This window comes from Protopterus annectens, chromosome 5.part0 (assembly GCF_019279795.1).
Source record: "Protopterus annectens isolate FY-2018-M chromosome 5.part0, PAN1.0, whole genome shotgun sequence".
Taxonomy (NCBI): Eukaryota; Metazoa; Chordata; order Ceratodontiformes; family Protopteridae; genus Protopterus; species Protopterus annectens.
Window position 1 is genome coordinate 6,437,919 of NC_056735.1, and position 27,815 is coordinate 6,465,733.

The 27,815-nt window shown below is 40.4% G+C and overlaps 1 protein-coding gene across 1 annotated transcript in view; it reads right to left on the minus strand.

The window, feature by feature from the left end:
- Positions 1 to 27,815, minus strand: part of CYFIP1 (cytoplasmic FMR1 interacting protein 1) — a 2,370,671-nt gene that overhangs the window by 822,494 nt on the left and 1,520,362 nt on the right. Inside the window, exon 20 of the mRNA XM_044072062.1 lies at positions 24,018 to 24,137. Coding sequence (XP_043927997.1) covers positions 24,018 to 24,137 — 120 coding nt within the window. The remainder of the gene's footprint in view (positions 1 to 24,017; positions 24,138 to 27,815) is intronic.

The window sequence follows — 27,815 nt, forward strand, 5'->3', positions numbered from 1 at the left end:
AAACGCCTGTACTCTATCATGTGGAAAGAATGAACTAAGGATGGCAAATTGTACCTTCTTTTTTTATACTGTCACCTGGGCCATCCGGACAGGAAATGTAAAGATAAACCTAGAGGGAGAGGGAACAGCTCTGAAACTCTAGCTTGACATAGGACTCTGCTTGCAGAAGAGATCCCTGAATTTATGACTGCAGCAGTGACTTACACAGATAACATCAGAGAATGTCACTGAAACATTTCAGATACGCTAGCCAAAAATTCTTAAAAGTATGAAGTAATTCTGAATACTGCCATTTGAAGCAAATGGAGACTGTCTAGATGAGAAGGTACGATAAGACAATCTTATCTCTTGAGGATACAGGGAGCTATGTGGGAAACAGAAAGTTTAGCCAAAATAAAAAAAGTCATATCAATTTGTTTGCTCCATCAGGTTGTTTTGATTTAGAACAAAACAAAAGCTTAGTATCAACTACTTATAGTGCTTCAAGGACATTAGTAGCACATAATACCAACATAAGATAAAAAGGAGCCCATTCACATGTCATAGCTGGTGGAATCCATGACTAGGGCCCAGACATTTGAGGGAACAGGATGAGATTGAGTGATCAACATCAATTCACTCATACTACGGGGGAGGCAGGTTACTAAGCCCGCTACACTGACACCTAAATTTAGCTGGGTCTGTTGACTCCTGATGAGTCTGGCAGGGACATCCCTGCTCAGTTATGAATATGGAAGGAGTGTGTGTGTGTGTGTGTGTGTGGGCACAGGCACATATAACTCACATGCAGCTGCAGTTTGCAAGCTGCCCAGGAGAGGAAAGGGTAAGGCCATTCTGCCAAACTCGCAGCTGACCTGCTTCTTACCACGTCTTTCTCTGCTGGGAGAACAGGTAGGCTAACAGGTGTTCCCAGGCAAAAATGCATAGGCTGTGCATCTCTCAACTAGGCCAGAGTACTGTACTTCTACTTTTGTAGAACAAATGGACTGACTGGGTGTAGGTAGTGCAGCAGAGCTATCATGCAGAGTAATTTTTTTTTTTTTTTTTTTTTTACATTTCTGACCATAACTTTTTTTTATTTTTAAAGTGGACAGGGAGATTGTGGTGTGACGGTAGAGAGAAGTTAAGACATGCAGTTTTCTCTACAGTTGTTAACCATTACAGTCTTTTACAGTACAACTAAAGTGTTCTATAGAATTCAGTCTTCAACATATTCCCATTATCTTAAAGGATGTGGAATATAATTAGAAACTAAATGATACAATCAAATCTGAAGAGCAAGCATCTGAATAACACAGATGTTTTTCAGTTTCTGAGAGACTACAAACTCTAAATGTTGCTACAGTTGAGTCCCAGTTTACAGTCATGAAGACAAAGTAGCTTTTGAAAGATTTAAATTGTTTCAGTAATGACACTAACTGGAAAATTAATCTTCCAAAACCTGTTAATTTATGGTTTATGTAGCCAGTGAAAGGGGTGCTTATTCCAGTGGTACAGGTAATGAACATCAGTTCATTTTCTTAAGGTCACAGGACATATATGAGGTTGAATATGAAAACAAACTTTTGTTGAAATTTCTCACAGCTCTTATAGAATCGAGCATTTATTTTTTCTTTAACCTAAGGTAAGAAAGAATTACATGAAACAATTCTATGCTAAAATGATTTTTAACTGACCTGTTGGCTCACATAGTTCAGCAATTTTGCACTTACATAAAAGCAAGATTTTCCTGAATTTCGCTCACTGATAAAGTCTTAGTGTTGAAAACTTAGAAGAATAAATTTCTGATTTAAAACCGCAACATGTGCATCTGTCCATTTATTATGTATAACATGACAAAGCTGATACTAGCAATCTACAGTAATTCTAAGTACACCATTGGGTACATGCAATTAAACCACAGTAGAGGTTTTACTTGGGTTCAACAATAATGCAAGATCTTGGAAAAAGGATACAAATTCAAATTGTTTTCTCAGGACTTCACAATAAATGCTTAGGTTGCTTCAATTCAGCTTATTACTCAGGAAACAGAGACTTTCTGTCGGTATAATTAGGAAGAGAATAAAACAATACAGAACACAGTACCTTCCATTGAGAGATAAGATTCCATAAGACTACGAAAACAGTAGTCTCTTGCTATTTAACACTTACTGCAGTGTTTACAGTTTAAAAAAAAAAAAAAAAGTTCTAAGGTTTAATACTGTTATAAATGTACTACCACCACCAATTTTCAATAACACACACAAGCATTTACAGTCTCCTGAGCCTTGCATATGAAGTACTTGTTAAATGATTTTAAACTAGAAGTAGCTTCTCCCCCGGGAAGCATTAACAATCCTCTAGAAAAAGGCCCAACTCTTTCTTGAAACGTCGAGTTATACAACAGTTTTACAGTTATACCCTGCTTACACTTAGGATACTAGCATCACCCTTTTCTAGCTTCTGTTTGGGAGTTTTATACTTATTTACTTTACAGCACATTCTCTGGAAGTTCCTTTTCTTAAAGCTATCTTAAGTGCTTTGCCTTTTAAGAGGTCCTTCCCAATTTTATAACAGTTAACACAGGAACTGGTGTGTGCTTCTGTGATTTTGTACAACTGCTATGGCTCTGGTTTCAAGCTTCCTAAACTAATGTCGTATGCCCTCATACTACAGGTCTGCCCATACAGGACTGATATAGAACAAGGGAATATCAACACAGTGGCCATATCCTCTCAAGTTTTGTACAGATTAGAGAGATTTAAATATTTTAAGTTATTACTTCTTTCACTGTCCTCTGACCCAGATTTTGGTGAATGTACATTATATGCCCTCTAACTCAGGTATAGCCACCCTGGCTGTCCTTGAGAGGGGTTATATCTGTAGAATGTAGTCCTATCTTATCCACCAACCTATTTCCATGAGGTGTCTTGAGACCCTCCATTTACTGAAGTCCATAAATCTACGAAATGGGCAAAGTCTTGCCCAAAAATAACGTCATGCTCAAAACTGGGTGCCCCACAACACTGTGTTCTAATATAAACAAGAGTGTACAAAATGCTGTTATTGTGGATTAATCCATTCTAACCTGATGCAAATATATTATGCCCAGACTAACACCTGGGTTTACCGCAACACTATTTATTAATATTCTCAGATTCAAATAACGTCTGTACTGGTTCTCCATTCACTCATACACCACCCAGATGACTTTGGGTGTGATCATTAACACCAACAGCTGACCTAGCTTCATTTACAACTATGGACTGCATTTTCCTACCAGCTGATTCAGAACTGGCTACAAATATGGAATGTTTTTCCTTTCTAACATGTGATTGTCTGGTAGTGTCATAATTTTTAGTTGCATACTCAGACTGCCCAGTACATACTTCACAATGCATGGTTCCATATTTAATGGACAGTTCTCATCCGAGTGTCCCAGTTCAGATATGTTAAAGCATTTTACTTTTTTTTTAGAACTTTTCAGACGCTTGCCAACTTGGGATGGAGGAAGCGTTTAAGATGGTCAGTGCAGGCTGAAACAGGACAGGGTAATTTTCTCTCTCATTTTTACCTTTTGGAAAACTCTTAGGTTACCAGTTCCTCTATTCCTATGTAGATTTTTCTGAACTGGAGCAGTACACAGGGCTTTGAGAAAACTCGTATGCAAGAGCTAACAGACATGCACACCAGCTCACTAACAACCAGCTAGCCACAACATGACAATCATCCACTGGTCATTCCAACCCTTGCTCAGTCATGGGGCACTCAAGCCCCAACAGCCACAAGATATTTCGCACTTCCAAAAATGGAATCTAGCAAATAAAGGGACAATCTGAGATATACCCCAATATGCAATAGCACTATGTGATCAGACAAAATTATGGGGCAAATCAAAGACTTACTTCAGTGGTGGCAGATGCCTTCCCCAAGTTAGGATAGTTCAGACACCTGACAGTTGAGCTGGTGTGGGTGTGCACTCCCGATTGCACATACATCTATACATATAAATTTCCCAAGCCACCATTAATTTTATGTAAACTACAATAATGTTGGTCAGTACAGTCTGTCAATAATAGCCATCACTTACTATTTCCTTTCTGTAAATTGTATTTTCCATGGTATTGTTTATAAATGGGGTTGGCAATCCTTTAATCCCCATCTTCTCACTAAACAGTAATAAAGGAAGTTTGGGCGGAAGCTCAAAACTGTTACAGTTTGCAGAAAAACTTGTTGATATACTGCAGTGTGTGTGATGGTTGGTATGTTGGCCAAGTAACCCACTGCCCTAGAAAACATTCAGAATCACTGACAATTTTTAAATATTACTTTAATTTGCTTAAAAAATTAAGTTTTTTCTTGCATCTTCTAAACAGTAAGTAGTATGAAAATCTAATGTTGGCATTACTGACTGACTGCAAGTCTCAGTAATTTACCAGAAAATGAGAAAATAATTATGAGGGACAGGGCAAAAATGTGAAGCAAAATCAGACACCTTGTGCAACATCAAAGATAGTTGAGAGTCATGCTTTCTCCTGCATTATCTCATCCTCCCCCATACTACCTGTTCCCAATAAATGTGATCTATACACAGAACCCACCAGTTCGCTAGCGTGGCCCCATTTCAACCCCACCAATGCCAAATGGGCAAAATGTCTCCTAATTCCACGTACTGTTGATTTGACTGGATCTCTTACCACTTCAGCATACAGTTTGACTCTGGTTTCTCTCATACTGCTTGGGCCCAAAAGCCTAACCTTTTCTGGACATCTGTCCAAATCCCCTTGCGATACTATCACTATTTTCTATTTAGTCTTATACCTATCTGAGTGTGCTAAGTATTCATCTCTCACCTGTACAGCACTGTAGTACTCCTACAGGTTTGGGAGACCTGGCCCTCTTTTTTTCAGGTGGGAAAATGTGTTCGCTTCAGGCTACCCTGCCATCTCATATATGGTCCTTGATTTCCTTTTGTAGGCCCTTCCATAGGTTTCTATCCAGCTATAGTGGAATGGTTGTCTTATATATAATATTAAGGGGACTAGGAACATCTTTATAGCTTGTATTTGGCTCTTACAACTAAGTCTTTGCTTTTCTCATGTTTCTGTTGCTGCCCATTCTACTCCATTTATCACTCACGCTCCAGAATATCTCATCCTATAACGACCACAGAGACACCAACATCGCTGAACCAATTAGTGTACTGGGACAAAATTAACTGTTATTGCTTTTATTTTCCCTTTATTTACCTTGCACTCAGAAACCTGCTAAAACTGATTTAACTTATTGAACAACTTAGGTACGTCTCTCTCAGGGTTTACTAATTATGAGATGATATTGTATGCAAATAATGTAATTTTCTCCTCCTGTAAGTAGCAATTATATTCCTCCAGCTGCAACTCTCTACTTCTCACCACCAAAAGCTCTAGATAGAGGGTAAAAAGAAGTGGGGACAACATATCCATGCCCATATTCCTTTCAGGTTCCTCTCATAGTTTAAACTTCCAAAATAACTACTCTCCCACCTTAATTCTTGCTAGAGACCTTGGGTACATTTGCATACTATTAACTTAGCTTGCAGGCCAAATTATTTCACTGCACAGACCTCATAATCCCAGCAAACCCTACTGAAGGCTTTTTCTATATCTAACCTCAATAATGATATTAGAAGACTATTGATTTCTGCATCATTTTGAATCATTACTACTCTAATATTTTTAAATGTTTGTTTTCCTTCAACAAACTCACACTGATCAAGGATTTCCTTATAATTTATCCCTTCCCTAGTATTGTCTGATCTTCCTCATAAAGATGTTCATAATGCCTCCTTACAACTTTCATTATTATGTCTGGCTTTCTCATTAGTTTCTTCATTCAGAATAATCACAGACCAACCAGCCTTAAAAGCCCCATATGCAAAGCTATGGATAACGGACCTCATAAACTTTGATATCAACAATCCTGTTAGACTTGACCACCAACAGTTTGGTTTTGTGAAGGGTAGATCCTGTCTATTTAATCTGCTACATTTCTTTGAAAGGGTTACAAAGACTGCAGATGATGGCCATGCAGTATCTAGGACACCTTGACCAGGCTAAAGCCTCTGGCAATATTCCCCATTCTTGCTTCATACAAAAACTAAATACTTTTATAATCACTCCATATGTAGAAAGATGGATAGTACACTGGCTGAAAAACAGATGCTACACAGTGCAAGTTGCAGGTGCCTTATCTGAAAGTATAAAAGTGACCAGAGGTGCTCTTCAAGGCTCAATGTTGGGACTTCTTTTTAGTATTTACAGACCTCTGGCTAACAAGGTCTGCAGATGCTTATATACTGAGTTTTTTTGTTGAGTCACATAACTATGCCACCTGAACCCCCAGAATAAACTCACCCTAGTAAACTCCTGGTGTACTAAAATGGGCTCAAACTAAATGCTTAAAGTAAACAGTTTTGGTAGACAATACCTCCTCTCATACTTTCTAGGCAACACACCTCCACAAATTCAAAAAGGCACTCAGACTGATGGCTTTCTCTCTTTTGATCATGAAACAACAGTTAGAAAATCTTTTAGTTTAGCCAAATTAATTGCCAAAAGAGTATCATCAAGGCCTAAAAAAGGCAATCACTCCCGTATACTCAGCATCAAACAGGTCATTTACTGAGTCCTCATTCAGACCTTCTCCTCAATCAACCCTCCCAGATACTACAAATTGTTAGCCTGCTCCACTATTTTCCCTTCTATCTCATTTCTCAGCTTCTTCCGATTTCCTCTACTTGTTGCCATTACAACAGTCTTATTGGTACTCCGTTTCATTGCATGCATCTTCAGGTTTGCATTCCATTCCCCTATACATTGCTGAAGTTCTTGCTCAGAGTATTGCTTGCGATGCCACATCGTCTGCATACAGCAACATTGCTGATCAGTCTGCTTCAACACATTTGATAATGCAAGTCCATCACCGGTATGAACCAGTTTGTTCAAGGTATTAAATAACTTTCACCACAATGAAGATATTACACAGATTCATAGTTTTACACTATGCTAATGACCACAAGGTCTTTACAAGTCTAGCCATGCAACCCAACCCAGTTTTGTCCCAGAGACCTTTGATGCCTATATGGTACGGTAGGGTAGTAAGGAGGTAGCTAAGGGTTATATGGGGGTGGGGTATGTTAGTTGGAGATTAATTTACATCAGAGACATGGAGGCCACACCTGGGGGGGGGGGGGGGGGGGGAGTGAATTTTTTTATGTAAAAAAAGTCAAATTTATTTCTTCACTAAGAATTTTCTTTATTTGTGTCTGTCTTGCTTTGTTTCCAACCTTTCCTGTAACTAGTCTAGTCCAGATACAGATTTGCTGTATCCAGAACAGTTTGTAAGCTTCTGAGTGGTGCCAAACTCTGATCTTCAAATTTTCCCTTAGATCTGCTAGTTCTCTCCTCTCCTGCACTTTTACTAGCTTATTAGTCTAGCACTTTACCAGACTTCTTGTAGCAATTTTTGTAGCACACAAATGTGCTACTAGCATTAAACGTTCTACAAGGAAACAGCTTTTCCTATTAACCTGGTGAACTTGGGCATCCTGAGGCAATGTAGCAACTGCCTCGTTTACACCAACTCCTCTCTCCTCTTACCTCCCAGCACTCAGACTTGTGAGAGATGCACTTGTATATCCAAACTGGAAGCCACACACTCTCCAGCCAAGACTGGAATAGCTGGTCAAGAGGAGAAGGTCAACACTTCCACCACACCACATGGAACACACAGCCCTCAAGAACACACACTAGCACTGCCTTCACATGAAAACACAAACCACACACCCACCTTCGTGGAGGCTCTCAATAAAAATCTACCCAAACAGCAGAGGCCTCCAAGGCAGAAACGCACTCCACCACCACCACAACACAACAAGAAATTAACAGTCAGCTGCCTGTCAGATGCAAGGATCCACCACAAAATGCACGCACTCAGGTCCTTCAACAACAGGTACAAATATGACTCTTGTCATTGTACATGTGGGTGTGAATGACCTGAGATGTACCTCCCTAGATTACATGAAGAGAGACATGGAAGAGCTCTCGGATTATGTAGCCCAGGTGGGTATGACCCTAGCCCTGAGCAGCATTCTACCATCACCCAGAATGATACCATAGTACAAGAAGAAAATGACCGACTGCAACAACTGGCTAAGTTTCTGGTGTCATTCTAAGGGGATCCAGTATGTGTCTGTCTAGGATGACATGATCGATAGACCTCGATGCTTTGCCAGAGATGGCCTGCATCTGTCACCGCTGGGCGTCTGGATACTGGCCAGGCTCTTGCCACCACATCTAGCGCCTTTTTAGGCAGTGTTCCAAAGACCAAATTACCACCGTAACAGCTACAAATAAATGCAATCGGAGGGTCATGTTGCTCAACGCTAGAAGTCTAAATCTCAAAATACACTTGCTCGAAGCACTCCTTAAAATGGAGAACAATGACATTTGTGCTGTAACAGAGACCTGGTTCAAGCAGCAGAAAGCACCCCTGCACTACCAGGCTATAACTCATTCCACACCTTTCGCCCCCAGAACTTGGACCGAAGTTCCAAAGGCGGTGGTGTTTCCATATTCATAAAGGATGCACACACCACCAGACTGGTGGCCCAAAATAACGCATCAGAGATACTTCAGGTGCAGCTAACATTGGGTAAAACAGCAATTCAGGTCGTTGCCTGCTATAGGACCCCAACCATGCCCCAAGATTCACACTCCACGTTCCTAAGCACCCTGGAGAATGTTGGGGACCAACCTAACACTCTCATACTGGGCAACTTCAACTACCCCTCCATTAACTGGGAAAACTACTCATGTACCAATACACTTGCCCAATGTTTCCTCAAATTCATTAATTCCAATGCCCTGGACCAGCTCTTTCTTACACCCGCTAGAGATAGCAACAGCTTTGACCTGGTCATTAGTAACATGGACGATCGTTGCGCTACACCAATAGTCAATTCCTCCCTGGTTAGATCTGACCACAAACTAATCACCTTGGAAATCTATATCCCTCCCACCCCCACCCCCACAAAGGTAACCAACATGAAAATCTTCTCCAAAGCTAACTTTGAGCTCCTAAAAACAGAGGTGGCTAACTTCATGGCACCCATGCAAATGGAGAATAGTTGCAGGACCACCAAATCATAAACCAATGCACTGTACGAACACGTGCACAAATGCATGGATCTCGCCATACCCAATAGAACCAAGATGCTCTCCTCCATAAAAAGGAAGCCAATCTGGTGCTCCCCTGCCATAAACAAACTCTACAATAGGAGGAGGAAACTGATGCGGAATAAGGTCAAGTCTCAAGACAGGAAAAATTCCCTTATCAGCCTCAACAAAAAGTTGAGATCCCTCATCAAATCCTCTAAAGCTACCTATGAAAACAGAACTGCAGCAGATAGTAAAGACAACCACAAGGCCTTCTATACTTATGTAAATAATCTCCACTGCAATACCCAGACTTGCTCTAAGCTACTGCACACTGGTACCTCCTATACTGAGCCAACAGATATTGCCAATATACTGGCCGACTGATTCAGTGCCAACTTTACCCCTCTCCCCAAAGGGCCAAACACAACACCAGAGGATTGCCAGGCACCCAGTATTACTGCTGCAGAGGTTAAAACAGCACTGCCCAAGGCCAATAACACAGCTTCTATGAGACCTGACAATATCCCTGGCTGTGTTCTACATGAACTACAGAGTGAACTGGCACATCACCTGTGTGCCTGTTCAATCACAGCCTCATCTCAGGCTTTGCTCCTACCAAATGGCGCACTGCCACAGTCATCCCTCTTCACAAAGGAGGAGTGATTACAGATCTTGGGAATTATCGCCCCATTAGTTTGACGAGCCTGATATGCCAAGCTATGGAATGCATCATCATGGACCTAATTAAACAATGATATAGGGATATCTCCAAACTCTGGATCCCACACAGTTTGGTTTTGTGAAGGGCAGATCATGCCTGCTCAACTTGGTTGACTTCTTTGAGTCAGTCACTACAGCTGTAGATGAAGGCACGGTGGTTTTCTACTACCCTGATCCGGCTAAGGCCTTTGATACCATTTCCCACTCAAAATGATAGAAAAATTCACTAAGCTAGGCATCAACCCCTATATCACCAGGTGGGTTGCAAACTGGCTCACAGATAGGACTCACAGTGTGAAAGTAGCTGACTCCAAATCAGACTGCTGACCAGTTGCGAGTTGAGTCCCACAGGGTTCAGTCCTGGGTCCTTCTCCTGTTTGGTATCTACTTCTCTGAAGTCCAGGCCAAAATGAAAAAAACTCAAGAACTGCTGAGACTCGAGCAGAGTAAGGATCCAAATCTTTCTGAAGAGCCCGGACTGACAATCTTTTCCATTTACTCATGTACATTTTTCTACTAGAAAGCTTTTTAGAGGATAAAATAATCTGTCAATGTGGGGAAGAAAGCCTGGACTGTCTAGCCATCATTGGAAAAGGATAAACCATGCAGTTAACTTGAGGTTGTTGATATCTGGATGTCGCATCTCTGTCAAGTGAGATATAAGGTCTGGATGTAGATCTACTGTCCAAACAAGATGAGGCTAGAGGAAGGGAAACTAGACCTGTTGAGGCCAAAATGGTGCAATGAGGATGACTGTGCTCTTCAACTGGAATGCTTTCTGTAGCAGTCTGGAGATTAATGGTAATGGGGGATAAGCATATAGGAGACCTGAAGGCCAAATGTGGACAAGAGCATCTCTAAGTGACTTCCTCTGTGGGGAAATCAGGGCAAAGAACCTGCTGCACTTGTTGTTGAGGGGAAAAGTAAAAAAAATTGCAGCAAGGATGACCTCATCGGCAAAAAATGAGTCCAATTATGAGGCATTAACATGGAACTGCTTAGTCAGTCTGTGAGCACATTGGCTTTCCCCAGTATGTGCGTTGCCAAATGAAAATGAATCAAAGAGATTGCCAGTTGTCATACTCTCTTACCGCTTGACATAATGGGTGAGATCTGTTTCTCCCACTTGTTGATATACCAAAATATTGACATGTTGTCAATATGTACTGCAATCCTCCCTTAAGGTAGAGCATCTTGAAAAGCCTGCAATTCTAGTAGGACAGCTGTCATCTCCAGGACACTACTGTACAGCTTGGCCTCTTCTGGGGACCATAGACCTTGGACTATGCTCCTCCCTCACCCAATTTGGGAGGTGTCTGTGGCTACTGGCTGAGGAACAAAGGGATGACCTTGAGATACTTCTTTTGAAAGTATCCACCAAAAAAGGTACTTCTTGCAAACTTGGAAATCTTTTCTGTGTTACTTATAGGATACAGAAGTATACACCATTACCCTGACAGAGTCCATTAAAGGACATACACACGTATGATACCTGGCTAACAGGACCAGACTACTTGCTACTGCCATCGGTCCTAATGTTTGGAGGACTAGCTGTGCTGTTGTATAGGAAAGCGAGAGATCATCTTCATGACCTGAGATTGCAAACTAATTTTAGTGGAAACAAAGCTATCTGGCTGCTCATATCTAGATGAGCACCTATGAACTCTATGGTCTGTTTTGGAGTAAGCTGTGATTTGGTGTAGTTGACTGTGATGCCTAAACAGCAACATAACATAAGTAAGTAACCCCTCGCTTGACTAAACAGATGCCTGAATGGGGTGGTCAGGAACCAGTTGTCTAGATACGGAAACACTTGGAACCCTAACAGTCTAAGGTGAGCCATTACCACCACCATGCATTTGGTGAACACCCTGGGGCCTGTGGTGAGACCAAACGGCTTTGCTTTGAACTGATAATGGCTGGCTTCCAGACAGAAGAGCAGGTATCTTCCTGAATGACAGTTCATTTTGATATGATAGTACGCATCTTAAAGATCTATCTAGCACATCCAGTTATCTTTTTGTAGAAGAGGCAAAATGGACTGAACAGAGACCATCTGGAACTTTGAATATTTTATGTACTGTCCGAGTTTACAGAGATCCAGAATTGGTCACAAGTCCCTGGTTTTCTTTGGCACTAAAAAGAATCTTGACTAAGTTCTAGATCCTTGTTGGTCTGGTGGGACTTTTTGGATGACTCTTTTTTCTACCATTTTTTCTACCATCAAGGCTGCAGCTCCATCTGACTGGAAGAATATCGGGATCTTTTTATGATGGTATGAAATAGTTTCTGGATAAGATTTTCTGCACCCAGGTGTCTTTTGTAATGGATGCCCAGGCTTTTGGGTGCAGAGATGAGCACCCCCCCCCCCAACTGCCTCCAGAGTGCAGCAATGGGGTAATCCTTCAGGAATGCTGGTAGCCTCAATTAGAGTAGGCATCTCTAAAGCCCTGGTTCTGCAGGCCACCTCTGCCATGAGGGTGGCATCTTTTATTACTTCCTCCAGAGGGAGGATGGGAACTCTGTCTCCTGATGACTCCTGAAAAGGCCCTTGGGACTTGTAGAACCACATCTTTCTACTGCCTTGCTGATCCCTGGAAAAAGGACTCTAAGGAGTAGAAAAACAAATCCAAATGGCAGAGAGTCTTTCCAGCTTGTTTATTTCTGGAGAGTGTTTAACTTTGGGGCTGAACAAAGATGATCCATCACAGGAAGCACTGATGAATGAAGATGATGAATGAAGAAGGGCTACGCAAAATCACACAAGTACATCCAAGCATTCCTCCTGAACCTGCAGCCCTAGAGCTACCTTCAGCCGCATGAGATATTAACCTCGTGGATGCATTGGAGATGGACTGTAGGATGGCCAGCTGTAAAGAAGCTTTCTTCAGGTCTCCCACAGACATGGACTCCAAAAGAGATTTGGAAAACTCCTTAATCAAATCACTTTGTCGCCTGGTGAAATGAGTCAAATAATTTAGTGACTGAAGGACAAATGTCACTGAGGCATAAATGCAATTGCCAAACCTGTCCAACACCCTTGACCCTCTATTAGGAAGGTGGACTGACCAGTTTTGCTACACAAGCTCTCTCTTGGTGGCTGCTTCAGCCACCATTGCATCTATAGGGACACTCTTGCTCCAGTGAGTCCCACCTTTAGAAGGACCTAGAAACTTGTCAGGTCTCAGAGACAGCTTCTGTTGCATCAGGTTCCTTGCATGCTTGGCATGAGACATAGATGATTAACTCATCAGCTGGAGGGACCACCCAAGATACAGCTGGCCAGCTCTGAAAGCATCCAGAAAACCTGACTCCTTCTGGGAATAGGTATCGGAAAACCACCCACCTCTCTGTTTAAGGAGTTCTAGTATCTCTCCAAAGGGGACATTTTAAGGTGGAGATCTGGGGAGACTGTTCCACTTCACTGAAGTCAGTGTCTTTGGTGACAGAATCCTATGGGGAATCTTGGTGCCTCCTTTAGAATGTTCTTCCCCTAGGGACTTCATCGGTGGAATGGTTTGGTGAGGTATCAGAAGGTGGTTGGTAATCCTGTATAAGGACTAGCTGAAGGCTCCAATCAAGTGGTTGTCCCAGTGGAGTAGGCATGACAGGATCAGTGCCCAGAGCCAGTGGAGGGAGGGTAGGATCCGAAGGCAAGGATGTCCTTTATGAGGGTAATGAGAAGGCCATCTCCACAACCTCAACGGTAGAGGATCTAGGAGAAAAAGTAACCTACTGCACAAAAGTTGTGACCTCTGTAACCCTGTGGAATCCTGTCTTGAGGAGGGAGTCAGAGCAGAGCTATTTAATGTCAAAGCGCAGAGAATAAAAAATGGTTCAGACAACCTCAGAGTCAATCTCAATCCCCTGGATCTGATGCTGAAGCTTCAGCTCCGAGGGTCCTTCTCCTCCGAAGTAGTTGGAGGTAGACGACTCGGGAACTGTCAGAGTTGAAGAATGAGTGCTTTTCAGATCTGATGAGAACATTTTTGAAGATCTCGGATATGAAGGCTCCAAAGTCACTAGTTGGATTACAGAAAGGGATGTTATGTTGGAATAAGGGCAGGCTCACAGGGCTGATGGGAGACAGAGACAGAATAACCTCCATCTGAATCTGAGCCCTGAGAAACTTCATCATCCTGTCCACTTCTGCTTCTCGACGACCTAAGGGATGTAGTAGCAGATGGTGGCCTACAATATCTTTTAGGAGTCTTCTGTAGAGAGCAAATGGAGCCGAAGAGAAATAGGATCCAATGTGAAAAAGTGGAACTGGATCCGAGGAGACCTTGGTTATGATGTAGTCGGATCTGAAGGAGGTGTCAGATCTGAAGTTTTGGACATTTTAGCAGGTGGCTCTGAGGTCAGAACTTAACATGGAGAAAGATCAGGGGCCGGTTTCTTGGACTCCTTTTCTTTATGTGCTAAGTCAGGCTTTCCTTTATCTGTTTTACCGTTTGGGGGGGTGGGGGTCAGCCCCAGCCGAGACAGCTACAGCAGAAAAAGGAAGAAAACCTTTTAAAACAAGCTTATTTCTGCTGTTACTTAAAGGCTCAAGAATTGAACCCCGAACAAACAGAACAATCCACATCAAAATTAGCAGTTCCTAGACAATATACACACTCCCTGTTGGCATCTGAGTTGGGGGATTTTATGCCCAGAGGAGGTGCACTTTTGAAAACCCATAGGTTTGTCAGCCTTACCAGAATCTGACTAGTTCTATATGAAGAAGGAAGGAAACTTCTAAAAACAGATATATACTTTTTTTTGTTTAGGTATACATAGAACCAGACAGAAAAAATACCAGCAATGGCAAGTGAAAAATACCCTAACAATATGTATGTAAAATAGAGGGTACCAACAAATGTATGAAACAATTCCTGAAATGGGTATGAAGGCCTGGAAGAGGAAGGGAAAGGGAGAAAAAAATGTGAACAGAACAGACAAACAGTACAAGTAAATACAAAGATGGAGTACAGGAAGGAGGAAGAATCAACTAACTATAGAAAGCTTTCACTAAAAAAGGATACAAGGCTATCTCAAATCCTTCAATTGCTCAAGATCAGAAATTTACATCCAAACAATGTGGTGGCAAACCAGATCTGAAGTAAAACAGCAGAGTTGGGCATTATTGGCAAAGAAAGTAGCTCGAGAACTGGATCTGTGAATCTGGTAAAAGTGGAAGAGCCCAATCCGAGACCCAGCAGTTGAGAAATTAATGAAATGACATCAGATTCATTTCTATTAAATACTGTCACTCCAACTCCCACACTTAATTTTTTTGACAGTCGAAATATGTGAATCATTTACAAACAAAGTGTTCTGCATCTGGACTGTCCGAGCCATCTTTAGCTTTTCCCTGACGTGCTCTATCGTCACTGTCTTGCTTTGGGGACTACCCCACCTAGCCAATCATAAACACACAATTCCCTGCCAGCCTCACCTCCTGGCATGTAAATCCACTCCCTCTTTTTTCTAATTTCAGGACTTCATGAATCTGAGGAAACAGCCCTTGTCATACTCCTTCAAACTACTTGCACAACTTTAAATGTTTTGCAATTAAACTAAACTCTCTTGTATGAAACAGTTAAGTTTTACTTACAATTAAGTGAAAAGAAACCACTTTTATCAAAAAAAAGCAATAAGAAAAAAGATCCAGGGAAAAGCATTTATTTATTTATTTTATTTATTTATCATTTGTTGACGCTCCAGATGCATGTCTTTGGAATGTACCAAAGTTTTCCCATAATAAGGGCTGCAGTCTGAAAGCACAGGGGGGGGGGCACACACTGCAGTTCTCGTTCTAAAATGTCTTCCTCATTCAAAACTTGAAGCAGAAACTTAGGTAATCTTTCCTTCATTTTACCTTATAACTGCATACATTTCTCATTTTGTCCCCCATTCTTCTTTTGAATACTGAGAACAGCTTCATTGGGAGTCATTCAGCCACTGGTGATCCTCTAAGGAGGGTTACTTGCTCATGCGTATTGGCAACAAGTTGTGGCTCATTCCTCTGTTAAGTATTTTCTTATTTCTGGGTCCAGGAAAGTCTTCATTCCCAAAGGAAAAAATCTTAAAAGTGTAATAATTTGAAGTGCAGTTTGAGATGTTTTTAGTCTCCGAAAGTCTGGATAAACTTGCTCCTTTTGACTGCCAAGATGAACTTGGTCCTTTAAACTCTGGTTTTGACAGAACAATCATTGTCCATATAGATGCTAATATCCCTGATCCTAAGGATGACTTTCTTCCACATCTTGGACAGTAAGTGTTCTTTTAGCTTACATGTCTGAAATTTGACTACCACTGGTCTTACAAGTTTCTCCTGCTGCAGGACCCTGGTGGACGGACCCTGTGTGCTCTGTTAGTATTTTTTTCTTTTGGGATCACTGTGCAGGCACATATTTTAACTCCCTAAATTCTGTAAGCATTTCCCCCTTCCATGTTTTCAGAAATATAAACCTGAATATTTCCATTCACACAGTGCCTTTTATATCACTTTTTGTTTAATCTCATTTTGTGTATCCATTTCCCACTTACCCTACATATTTCAGGTCTATATTAGAACAGCGAAGGTTTCATAGTTCGAATCACTAAAGGTCGATCTTTAATGATCGAACTATGAAAACATCGAATGTTCCGAAAAAGTAATTAAAAAAAAAACTAAAGGGTGTAGGCAGGGGGGCAAGCCCCCTTGCACCCCCCACACCCCCCACTACTTAAATATATCAACTCCGAGACCGCACTACATTAAAGTAAATCTCCCCTTACAGAAATTTCCGTTTACACGTTCGATGTTCTGAACATTCGCTATTGTTGTGTCGACAATATCAGATTCAATATTGTCGGCTTTCGACAATGCAATTATAGACCCCATATTTCTATATATTTCAACATATATCTTGTTTACATTTCCATTCAGTGTTGACATTTACACTTTGGGGCTAATCAAAATAATGGGATCCTCTGGCTGTCTGCTTTCCATCTGGCATTTCATTATTCTACATCCCAGTACTTCTTTTTCTTTACCCCCCCTTCTTCTAGGCATTCAGACTTTTTACTAGAAACCAAATACAGTCAGTAATATCATCAAATTTGCCAACTTTTATGCTATTTTTACAGGTACTACATGGAAACTCACATTAGGACTAAATTTTCAGTAGAGTGCCATGCCAGAAAGCCTAGTTTGCAACAAGATTGTTGAACTTGCAGTGCACTGTAAGAACATTCTATATGGGGGTGGGGTTTAAAGTTACGTATTCTTTGTTATGTAATGCACAAGGTGGAACTAAATTTAAAAACTTGGCTAATAATGTACCTACACTTTAAGATAACAAGAAACAGTGCAATTCAGCAATGCGGGATACTCATCTATCTTGGATGGAATTGGACTGAAGTAGAACACTCAAATTTCACTGGCATGGCTAACAAGCTTTGGTAAAGCACTGTGTAAATCTTGTCTTAAACATTACATTTGCAAGTAAACCTGCTATGGAACTCACTGATACAACTCCCCCAGTAAAACACAAAATAAACATCTTAAACCATGTATAAACGCTTTACTCCTGTCACTGCAGCCAGCATGGTGGAAATCGTCATCCTGAAACAATGTAGCAATTGTCTCCTGTTTGCTTAAGAATTAGGTGGTTGTCAGTAATCCGACAATGTATGAGAGATGTCAATGCACATGGTCACCGAAGAGAAGACTCTTACACACAGCCATTCACTTATCAAACAGGTTGCCAGAAACACACAACACCACATTCTAAATAACAGTCACACTAAAGACTAAGCACATAGACTCACATATGCTGGGTTTGTAAAATGTAATCATAAGTCTCCTAGATGTAGCAAAAACAATAGGGCTCCCCCAGGAATTCACAAAGATTTTAACAAAGCAACATCCACCATGACAAATACAGCTTCAAAGCATGATGCCTCAACTCAAACTCACACAACAAATCTCCACAAAAGGACATGTCCTTCTTGTAGTTGATTTTATCATGTGAGACACAGATGTTCAACTTATTAAGGTGAGGATGGACAAGGTCACAGCTGCATATCAGAGGCCAGGACCCACCAGATCACACATGCACTCAAGTCACTGAAGCACAAGTACCAGTATGACTCTGTCATTGTACATGCGGCTGTAAATGACCTTAGACATACTGCTCTAGACTATATAAACAGACAGACATGATGGAGTTCTTGAATAGTCTCTCCCAGGCTAGTTTAAGCCAATATTCTGAGGATGATGATGTCGCAATATGAGCAGAGGATACTTAACTTTAAAAATTGTCTTAGTTTCTGGTGTCATTTGAAGGAAGTACAATATTTATCAGGTTTGAAGGATATGGTTGACAGACCACATGACTTCGCCAAGGATGGTCAACACCTAACCCCTTTTGGCTTTTGAATATTGGCTAAAACTTTGCTCATTCTCATAGCGTCTTTTTAGGCAATGCCAACCTGACAAACCTTCCAACATAAAACCAACACAGGACAACCTGAAGGCATTACAGCTCAAGGCCAGGAGTCTAAACAAAAACTTCACTCCCTATAAACTCTACTCATCCTGGAAAACACAGACGTGTGTAGTTAATATAATATCTTTCACACATTTAGACCAGCTACTGCACAGGAAGAGACAAAAGGTGGAGGTGTTTCAATATTCATCATCAACAGTTACACCTTAAGACTAGATAAGCAGTATGATGCCCTTGTGCTTCTCCATGTCTAACTTACCATCAGCAAACTCCCATGCAATATCACTGCAAGCTACAGGTCCTTCTCATTTCACCCAGGACACCCATATTGCATATGTAAACATATGGAGTTGCTCTGCATTGAGCCCAACATTATATTCCTGGGTGGCCAAATATTCCACTATATATCGGGAAACGCACACAATTTCCAAAAAGCAGGCGTAGAGATTTCTGGGCTTTGTCACCACAATCCTGAGCCTGCTAGTCCATACATCCACTAGGAACACCCATTTTCATGACCTGATCCTCACAAACATGTAAGGAATTTTGTACCTACTCATCTGCAACATCGTCACTTGTCAAGTCAGTCTATAAAGCTCTCCCCTTTGGAATCGAAATAAAACCTGTGACCCTATTTAACCCTTGAACATTTAGGAATTATTACAAAACAAACCTCCTATTACTGAGTGATGCCTTGGCAAAATGTCAGCCACCCCAACCATGTGAACTCCACTGCCTAAACCTCACTCACCGAAACCCTATACCACTATATAAACAACTGCACTGAGGCAGCTGTGCTCATCCAGAATAAGTTTAGGGCTCACTCAAACAAGAAGTCATCCTTTAGGAAACCCAATATCAATAAGTTATTTAACAAAAGAAAGAAAACCATGTCAAAACTAGGAAATGCACTGCCCAGTAAGGCAAGAAATCCCTCAGCGAACTAAATAAGCAACTCAGGATTCCTAGCAAGTCAACCAATGCCAAATTTCAGGTAAAGGTAGCTTTGTAAGCAAAGAACAACCAGAAGGCTTTTTACAGCTATGTCCCAAACCTCAAAGGCAATAAATACATAACTGTGTGCTGAACTAACTGTACATGTAACCACCTACACACACCTGGAGGATATCACAAACCTACTTGCTGATAAACTTATCTCCAATTTCAGCCCACTCCCTCCACCTCCCAAGAGGTAACCTCAATCATAACTCCCCCAGCTATCACCAGCAAACAGATCCTCTCTCCAAGGTAAAAGTACTGCGCCTATGGCCGTGATAATATTCTATGAAGCCTCTCATGGTTTAATTTCTCCAAGTCTTTTGGGCTTTTAATAACATGGTGAGAATGAACCCCATTCCTAAGTCAGGGTATGATTAAAGTTCATGAAATTAGTATTGTTTCAGTCTTTGATGTTAGCCAAAAGTGCTCTTACCAGCACCTACAATGTACCCAGAATTGAACCATTCTGTTATTTATACAGAGTTATACGGACAGGTAGCATCTAAAAATGACTGAAAATGCCTTTTTATTAGACCTGTTGCTCCTACTACTATTGGAACTGTTTAGGATCTTTCTTCCACACTGCTTTCGTTTCTGCCAGCAAATCTTGGTATTTTATGACTGTCTCTCTCTGTCAACGCAAGAGACTAATGTTTCTCTTTTTTTTTTCCTGAATTACTACACCTGGTTTTCTCACATCTATTTTTTGAACTGTTGGTAATGGGTGATCACGTTACAAACTTCGTCATTCTCTACAATGTTTTGTGCTTCATGTTTCCAATGCTTCTCAACTACTTCAGTATTGTAGTTTGTGAATGAAAAACAAAAAGAGGCACACCACGACAATCAAAGATAACCTTTTAATTCCACAAGTAAGCGCTTTCATGTCCCTTCGGACGTTTCATCAGACTTTAAAAATACAAGGCAAATGAACTTCTTAAATAGTGACACAAAACCATTGAACCAATGAAATGACTCTCTTGATTAAAGCATTCATTAGTGTTTTAAAGGTACAAAGACAAAGCAATCAAAATCCTTCATTCATACTCCACATAAAATGCATGTGTAATACATTCATACCCAGATAACTTCAAACTCTTCAACCATACAACTTGAACATACACATATTGAAAACATATCATTCTAAAAACACGTGTGTAAAAAAAAAAAATATATATATATATATATATATATATATATATACACACACACACACACACAAACACATTTCATTCTAAAAACTTTATTTTGTAGAATATATATAGTTCTATAAAATACATATGTATATATATCATATGAGTGACTAATAATAATTAATCATTTCTCATTCTATTAATAAGTCAAAGGGCAATCTGCTAAAAATGGTTTTAGAGAAACTCTCTCATTCAAACCATGACCCTTGTCTGCCTGTACCTTAATCCATCTACCTTCCTGTTTCTCTGTAAAGGTCTTTATATTACCTAATCTCACTGTCCTGCGTGTCATTTCTAAAACCATAAATGTAAATCTGTGACTAGTCCCTTGCTGTACTACATGTTTTGCCAAGGCATTCCTTTCATCCAACTTATTGATGGCATATAAGTGTTCTCTAATTCTTTCTCTAAGTGTCCTATTGGTTTTACTCACATAGAAACTGCTGCATTCCTGACACACTGCTAAATACACTAAATCCCTAGACTTACAATCTGAGTAATGATTGTTTTTCATTAATTTGCAGTTTGTTTCTTGGAGGGGCACTTTACCTTAGAAGTTTTTTCGTTTTACTGGATTGTAGTGTTTGTACAACAGGTTCATAGATAAGTACCAGGCTAGCTGCCTTGCAGGCCATTTTGAGACTATCGAATTTCCATTTTTGTGATTGAAATAAACTATCTCATTTGGTTACAGACTGGCCTTACCCATCCCATGCTCAATAATTATGTATTAACCCTAATGACAATAGCTGGGATCATACCACAGATGATTTGAGGGGACTCATGTATGGGATAAAGCATTTAGGAGCTGCATCTGTCTATTAGTAGTACGGGTACAGTCCTGGGGTAAATTTTCTGTTTCCTGTCCACAGATCTAAGTTGTGCTGGAAAACAGATAGGGGTGAAATTTGTTTTACATGGATGGGAAGTCTATTCCACAGCAATGGCATCCTCTGCAAAATATACATGTCCTTCCAAGCCATGCTATTAATGTTGCAGAAGAGGTTTAGATCTCTAGACTGAGTATTTCTGATGCTATTTGATTTGCTGATGTACAGTAAATCTATCAGTAATTGGTTGGAAGGATGCCTTGTATGCCAGACACAGGTCACCTCTTTGCAGTGTGCAGAATACCAAGTATAGTGACAGGGCTTTGAACTGGTCCATGTAGGACATGTTGTGTAGGGCTGAATAACCTCTGAATAAAATGAAACATGACCTACAGAACCTTCTAAGTTCACTGTTCAAACTTAGCCTCAAACTGGCTTCATGCCTAGCAAACTGAGGACTGCAACTGTTAGTTCTCTGCAAAAGTGTGGCCATGTACTGACCTAAGTAATTACAGACCCACAAGTCTGACTAGAATGTTACGTATAGCCACAGAAAGAATTTTCATGGATATCACAAATAAAAACACAGGAAATCTTCAGACACTGGATCCAAAACAGTTTGGTTTTGTCAAGTGCAGACTGTGCCTGTTTAACCTGGTGGACTTTTTCGATAACGTCACCGAAGCCAAGGATGAGGGCAAAACGATACACACTGCCTATATTGACCTGACTAAAGTATTTGACACTATTCCCCAATTGGGCATTGTCGACAAAACTAGAAGTAAACCCATACTTCACCAGCTGACTAGCCAAATGTCTCACAGATACAATACAGGAAGTCAGGATAGGGAACTCTACCTCCCAAAAAGGCCAGTTGCCAGTGCAGTCCCTCAGGGCGCTGTGCTGGGTCCACTCCTTTTTGGCATCTACATTTTGGAAGTCAAAGCTAACGTTAAAGGCATCTGGTTGATCAAGTTTGTGGATGACTATAAGTTCAGCGAAATTACAGAATTCCGCCAAGAACATTAATATCCTCCAAGAGGTTTGTCGCAAACAAATAAATTTTGCCACAGCCACAATCTAAACCTGAACGCCAAAAATGCATAATAGTATTCTTTGGAAAGTTGGCCACTCCTGTGAATTACCACATAGATAATACACCACTACATGTAGACTCAGTAGTTAAGGACTTGGAAACATATGTGGACAGTGACTTGGCCTTTGACAATCATGTGTCTACTGTTGGGCACCTTATAAAGCAACCATATGGCATCCAAGATATTATTAATCTTCTGTAATTCAGCCCTCATTAGACCACTAATCGAGTACAATGCTCCCTTCAGTATATTCCTTACCAGGCTTTGGAATAACTGGATGCCCACAGAGGTTCTTCATAAGAAAAAGAAAGGTGTGAACCACACACAATAAGACCACCTCAACACCTTATCTTTATACTCAGCCTCCTACTCAGTATTGAGAGGTAATCTATGCCTGGCTTACAAGGCACTATTTGATCCAGTACTGATGGACTCTCTGCACATACAGAAGTCTAACAGCATTTGAAATACTTGACCAAAGAACCTAAACCTTGTTAGCAACATAAACAGAACTTGTTGGAGGGAGAGGTACATGTCTCAAAGACCACTCCTACTCCAGAAGAGGCTTCTCATCCTTGTAAAGTAGAGTTCATCTCTGACTTCATTCAAACACAAACCTAACCAATGGAAGGAAAAATCAGAACTTTACCCCTGGATTGGCACATAAACTTCTGTCACCTGAACACAGCTATATGCCTCTGAGTAATTTATAAATGTGAAAATAGGACTAAGCTTAAAAAGGCCTCCTAGGTTGTTAGTCTAGTAATCACCTATGAAAGTAAGAGGGCTGAAAGGCAAAAAACAACACAAACTCAGACTGTATAAAACTATAACTTTGACAGCGACAATAATATTAAAAGAATAAAAAGTGGAATTGAAACAGCCTAAGTATTCATACTGGGAAGATGTCCTAAGTTGTACAATACTATGCCTGTTTAGCATCCTGATACAATGCTGCCACAAATCAGAATGCATGCTAAATGTGTCTCTACACTAATGGGTTTTTGTTGATCAAGTAAATACATATCTTTGGTCATTTGACAGAGGTTCAGCTGTGCTGCCTTTTATTACAAACTCTGTGTAAGCAAATCCACAAATAAATACACTAAAGAAACATTTAAACCAGGCTTATCAAGTAATGCCTGGCTTAATTTTGGAAGTAAAATAGTATTAAGTGCTTGACATGGGTGGGAAGAACATTTAAGTTTGTCTACTTAAAGGTGTACATGGCTACGCATCTTATGATCTCTTTGCATAGCATTACTCCTACATTCCCATTTTTCTAGATTCAAAAGAGTTCCAAGTCCAAAATACTGTATCAGTCTATTTGATTCAGCTTATACCATGCTAAATGTTTACCCAGTTAACAGATGGTAGACATGCAGGTATAGATAGCTACCTGCAGGACTACACTACTGTAGTTTATCCTCATTTTAAAGACATTCAAACTGGCCAAATGGAATACGACTTCTCACAATCCAAAAACTAACACTAAAGACTCCAGTTTAAAGCTACTTACAATAATTGAAGTCAAATCTTCACTTTCAAACCGACCTATTGCTAGCTCCAGTGACTTGTACATAGCAACAGATATCCTCTGCGTAATCAGACGATTAAGGTCTATAGACCGTCCAAGAAGCTGAAAAAGACAAAACCATAAAATTAGCTTGAGCAAGAAGGTACACTAGCGTTAAAAGCCTTGTGCTTACTCCTATAGTTTGCCAAAACAATGATACCTTAAGGATGGTTAAACCCTCATCTGTGGAAAGACAGGAGCTTCTGTATGCATGTACATGGACACACACACATACTGAGTAAAGTTGGGTTACTTACCATGAGTATTTGATCCACCAAAAAAAAAATACTCAACACAGCCCAAAGAACTCCATTACATGTTTCAATATTCATCATTGTATTGTGTGTTTAAGAAACAATTATGCATTTTTTTTAACTGTGCTTCACTGGTTTGCAATACAACTTCTGATTAACTGGAGCTGGCAACCATCTCACTGTGGAGCATCTGTGCACCAAAGTTTTCATTACAAATCTTGTTTCTTTCAATAAAACAATAAAACAAGATGATTTACAATGACCTGATTCAAAGGAATACTTTAGAGCTGTGCATCTGAGGCTTATATCACAAGCAGAAAGTTACAAATCAAAGTGGAAAGACATGATAATGAAATACAGGGGAGATCAAGGCAAGAATATGAGTATGGATACAAGCCCCTGAAAATAACTATACAAAATAGTATATTTATAAAGTAGCAAAAAGGATTCTAAGAACTAAGCCAATACAGAAATGAAGTATATTTTACCAATAGGAATGACTGCAAATAGGCAAGAGGTAGCCAGAACTTATTGGAGGAAATTAGCACAGGAACGAAGGTATTGAGAGGAAATAACTGAGTAAAGGTAATGGAGTGGGATGCAGCTGGAATTTTTCCAGGGCAAAGGCTGCCTTTCCTAACAGGGATTGATAAGAGTATAGGCAAAGAGAAAGGGACAGGGGAGTGCCTAGTAAAAGAACAGCTCTGGTCGAGGTTTTAGTAGAGTCTGGTGTTACAAAATGGATAATTACTATGGCATATGAAACACTACATGCTAACTATAACAATCAAACAGAAGAGGTTAGAAAAGATTGGGAGAGAGAGACTGGAAAGGATGGCAATAATAGTAAAGATATTTGCCTTCCAGACATAAGGTGCAGGATTTGATTCTCACATGGGTTAATTGGCTAGGTTTAAAAACGGCCCACAAGGGCAGTTAGTCTAGTACTAATCTATGAACCTATGAAAGGCAGTTTGCAAAGGCACAGTGAGAGGATATTGGTATGGCTCCCAAGTATGCAACAAAGCAGAGTATGAAGAAGGTTTACTATTATTGCATGCAAGTGTCTGCGCAGGTATTTGTATATTCAAGCATACTTCTTGGAATTTTCCTGAGGTAAACAGCAATTGCTGGAAATATGGTTGTAATGCAGTTACAAAAGGAAGTATAATGTAAGCACTTTGTTAGATCTGCTTTGTTTCTAACACACAGATTCATAGGTACTTACTAGGCTACTGATCTGTGAGGATCTCAAGAAGCCTAGCTTTACACTTCCACAGTAGTTTTGCATACAAGTAATCCAAATTTAGGCCTACTAAGTATATGTTGAGACATTTACAGGTTTCTTCTATTCATGAAAGACTGGATTGTGAAATGGGGGGTGAATTTGTGGTTATCATATATTTGTCTAAATTATGTATGAATAGTGAGAGAAGTACTTTGCTTTCTGTGTTGTGGAAGACAGTTCCACAGAAACAGTATTCTCCATGATGCATACGAATCCCTCCAACATAGTCTGTTTATTTTGCAAAACAGACAGAGATCCCTTGAGGGGGCATTTATGATACCACTGGAACTGCAAATGTGTAACAGGTCTGACAGACCAGGGTCTGTTAAAGCTCTATATGCAGGGCACAGGTCACCTCTCAGTAGCCTGTAAAATACTGACAAAAGGGACAAGGCTTTGAGAAAGTCCACACAGTTTTTACAATTTATGACCTTGATTCTTTTAGTAAAAGAAAAGAAAAAAAAAATTGTGGTCGCTCCATTTAGGACAAGGATGTGGACAGATACATATCAAAAGGGGCATTATACTTAATGATCGGCCTAATGAGTGCTGAACACAGTGGAAAGTATAGTTGTGCAAGTAAACTTACCATAGCAGCAGATGTTCAAATGATCACTGCTGCAGTACACTATGCTATATGGGTTATATCCCGCTAGACATATAACAGCTGGCCAGCTTCCAAAACTTAAGAGCACCTTCCACTCACCCAAACTGTTAGTCAGCTTGTGCTGGGCTGAATAAAAGTCAAGTTTGGATGCAAGCCCTTCAGAGCTTTCATGCCATCAGAGAGAGAGAGAGAGAGAGGGAGGCTGAAACCCTGAAATAATCAATGCTAGGAAACTGAACTTCTCACCCTGGCAACAAATGTATAAAAATAAGGAGGATGAAGGAAGTGGCTACGGCAGCAGTGATCATTTGAACATCTTCTTTTACAGTAAGTTTACTTTCATAACTGCACTATGTTCATCATATTGATCAGTGCTGCAGTAACTTAAACTGTGTGGTTAAATTATCATAATTTAGACAGACTGGGAAAAATCGGATGAATGAAGATCCAGAAGCCTCTAGAGAATGGTCCTAGCAAAGCCTGTCCTAGATCCGGAGAAGGAATCTAGTTTACACTGCTTTGTAAAAGTATGCACGGTGAACCACAGGTTTATAGGTAGGTACTAGGCTATCGGTCCAAGGGCCTACGTAAGCCTAGCCAACAAGATTCCCTGGCTTACACCACCCAAGAAAGTTATTTTCCTGTGCCAGTGTCGAGCAGACACACAGAAGTGATCCCCGAAATAGCCATTTCTATAACACTTCTAAAGTCCAACTCTTTCCAAAAAGTCACAGATGCAGCCAAGTACCTGGTAGGGTCAGCTTTGACCCTACCTAAAACAGTTTTTTGTTATGGTGAGTACAACAAAAGATAGCATGAAACAACCATTTGGAAATAGTCTGCTTTGACACAGGTTGTCCTTTTGTCTTACCTACACAGGAAATGAACAATTGATCAAAGTTTCTAAAAAGAGTTTGCTCTGTCAAGACAACACCCAAGTTAACTGTGGGCATCCAAGGTATGGAGTATCCTTTCTACCTCATTTTTACCTTCTGTAAAGAAGACAGGGAAGTGGATAGCTTGGCTCACAGTAAACAAAGATACCACTTTAGGCATAAAAGAAGGATTAGTTTCTTAAGGAAACCCTATCTTTCTGGAAAATGAGATGAGGCTGACAACATAAGAGTTTGCAGCTCAGGTATTATTTTTGCATAGGTTAAGAACCTCAAAGTAAGCCTGATGAACTGGCTTAAAGACAGCAAGAAATAGTTTTTCCAACACAAAATTAAGATCCCAAAGAGAAGCCACCTCTTTTCTAGGAGGTTTGATATCCAATATCCCTTTCAAATATGTGTTTACATGAGACTGTACTGAAACAGGAAGAAATGGAAACAGGTGATCCGCTGTGGCGACCCCTAACGGGAACAGCCGACAGAAGTTGATGATGAGACTATACTGAAAAAAAGGGTATCCATGGGCATACATCCTGAAATGGTGGACAAATGAAACTTGGAGGAATAAGACAGGGTAGAGGACAGTAACTCAAACACTTTAAACCAGGGACACTAACCCTGAAGGGGTGCTGATTCTTACCTTGGCTCCAACTAGAAAATCTTTTCCATTTGCTAAAATATGATTTTTTTTAGAAGCAT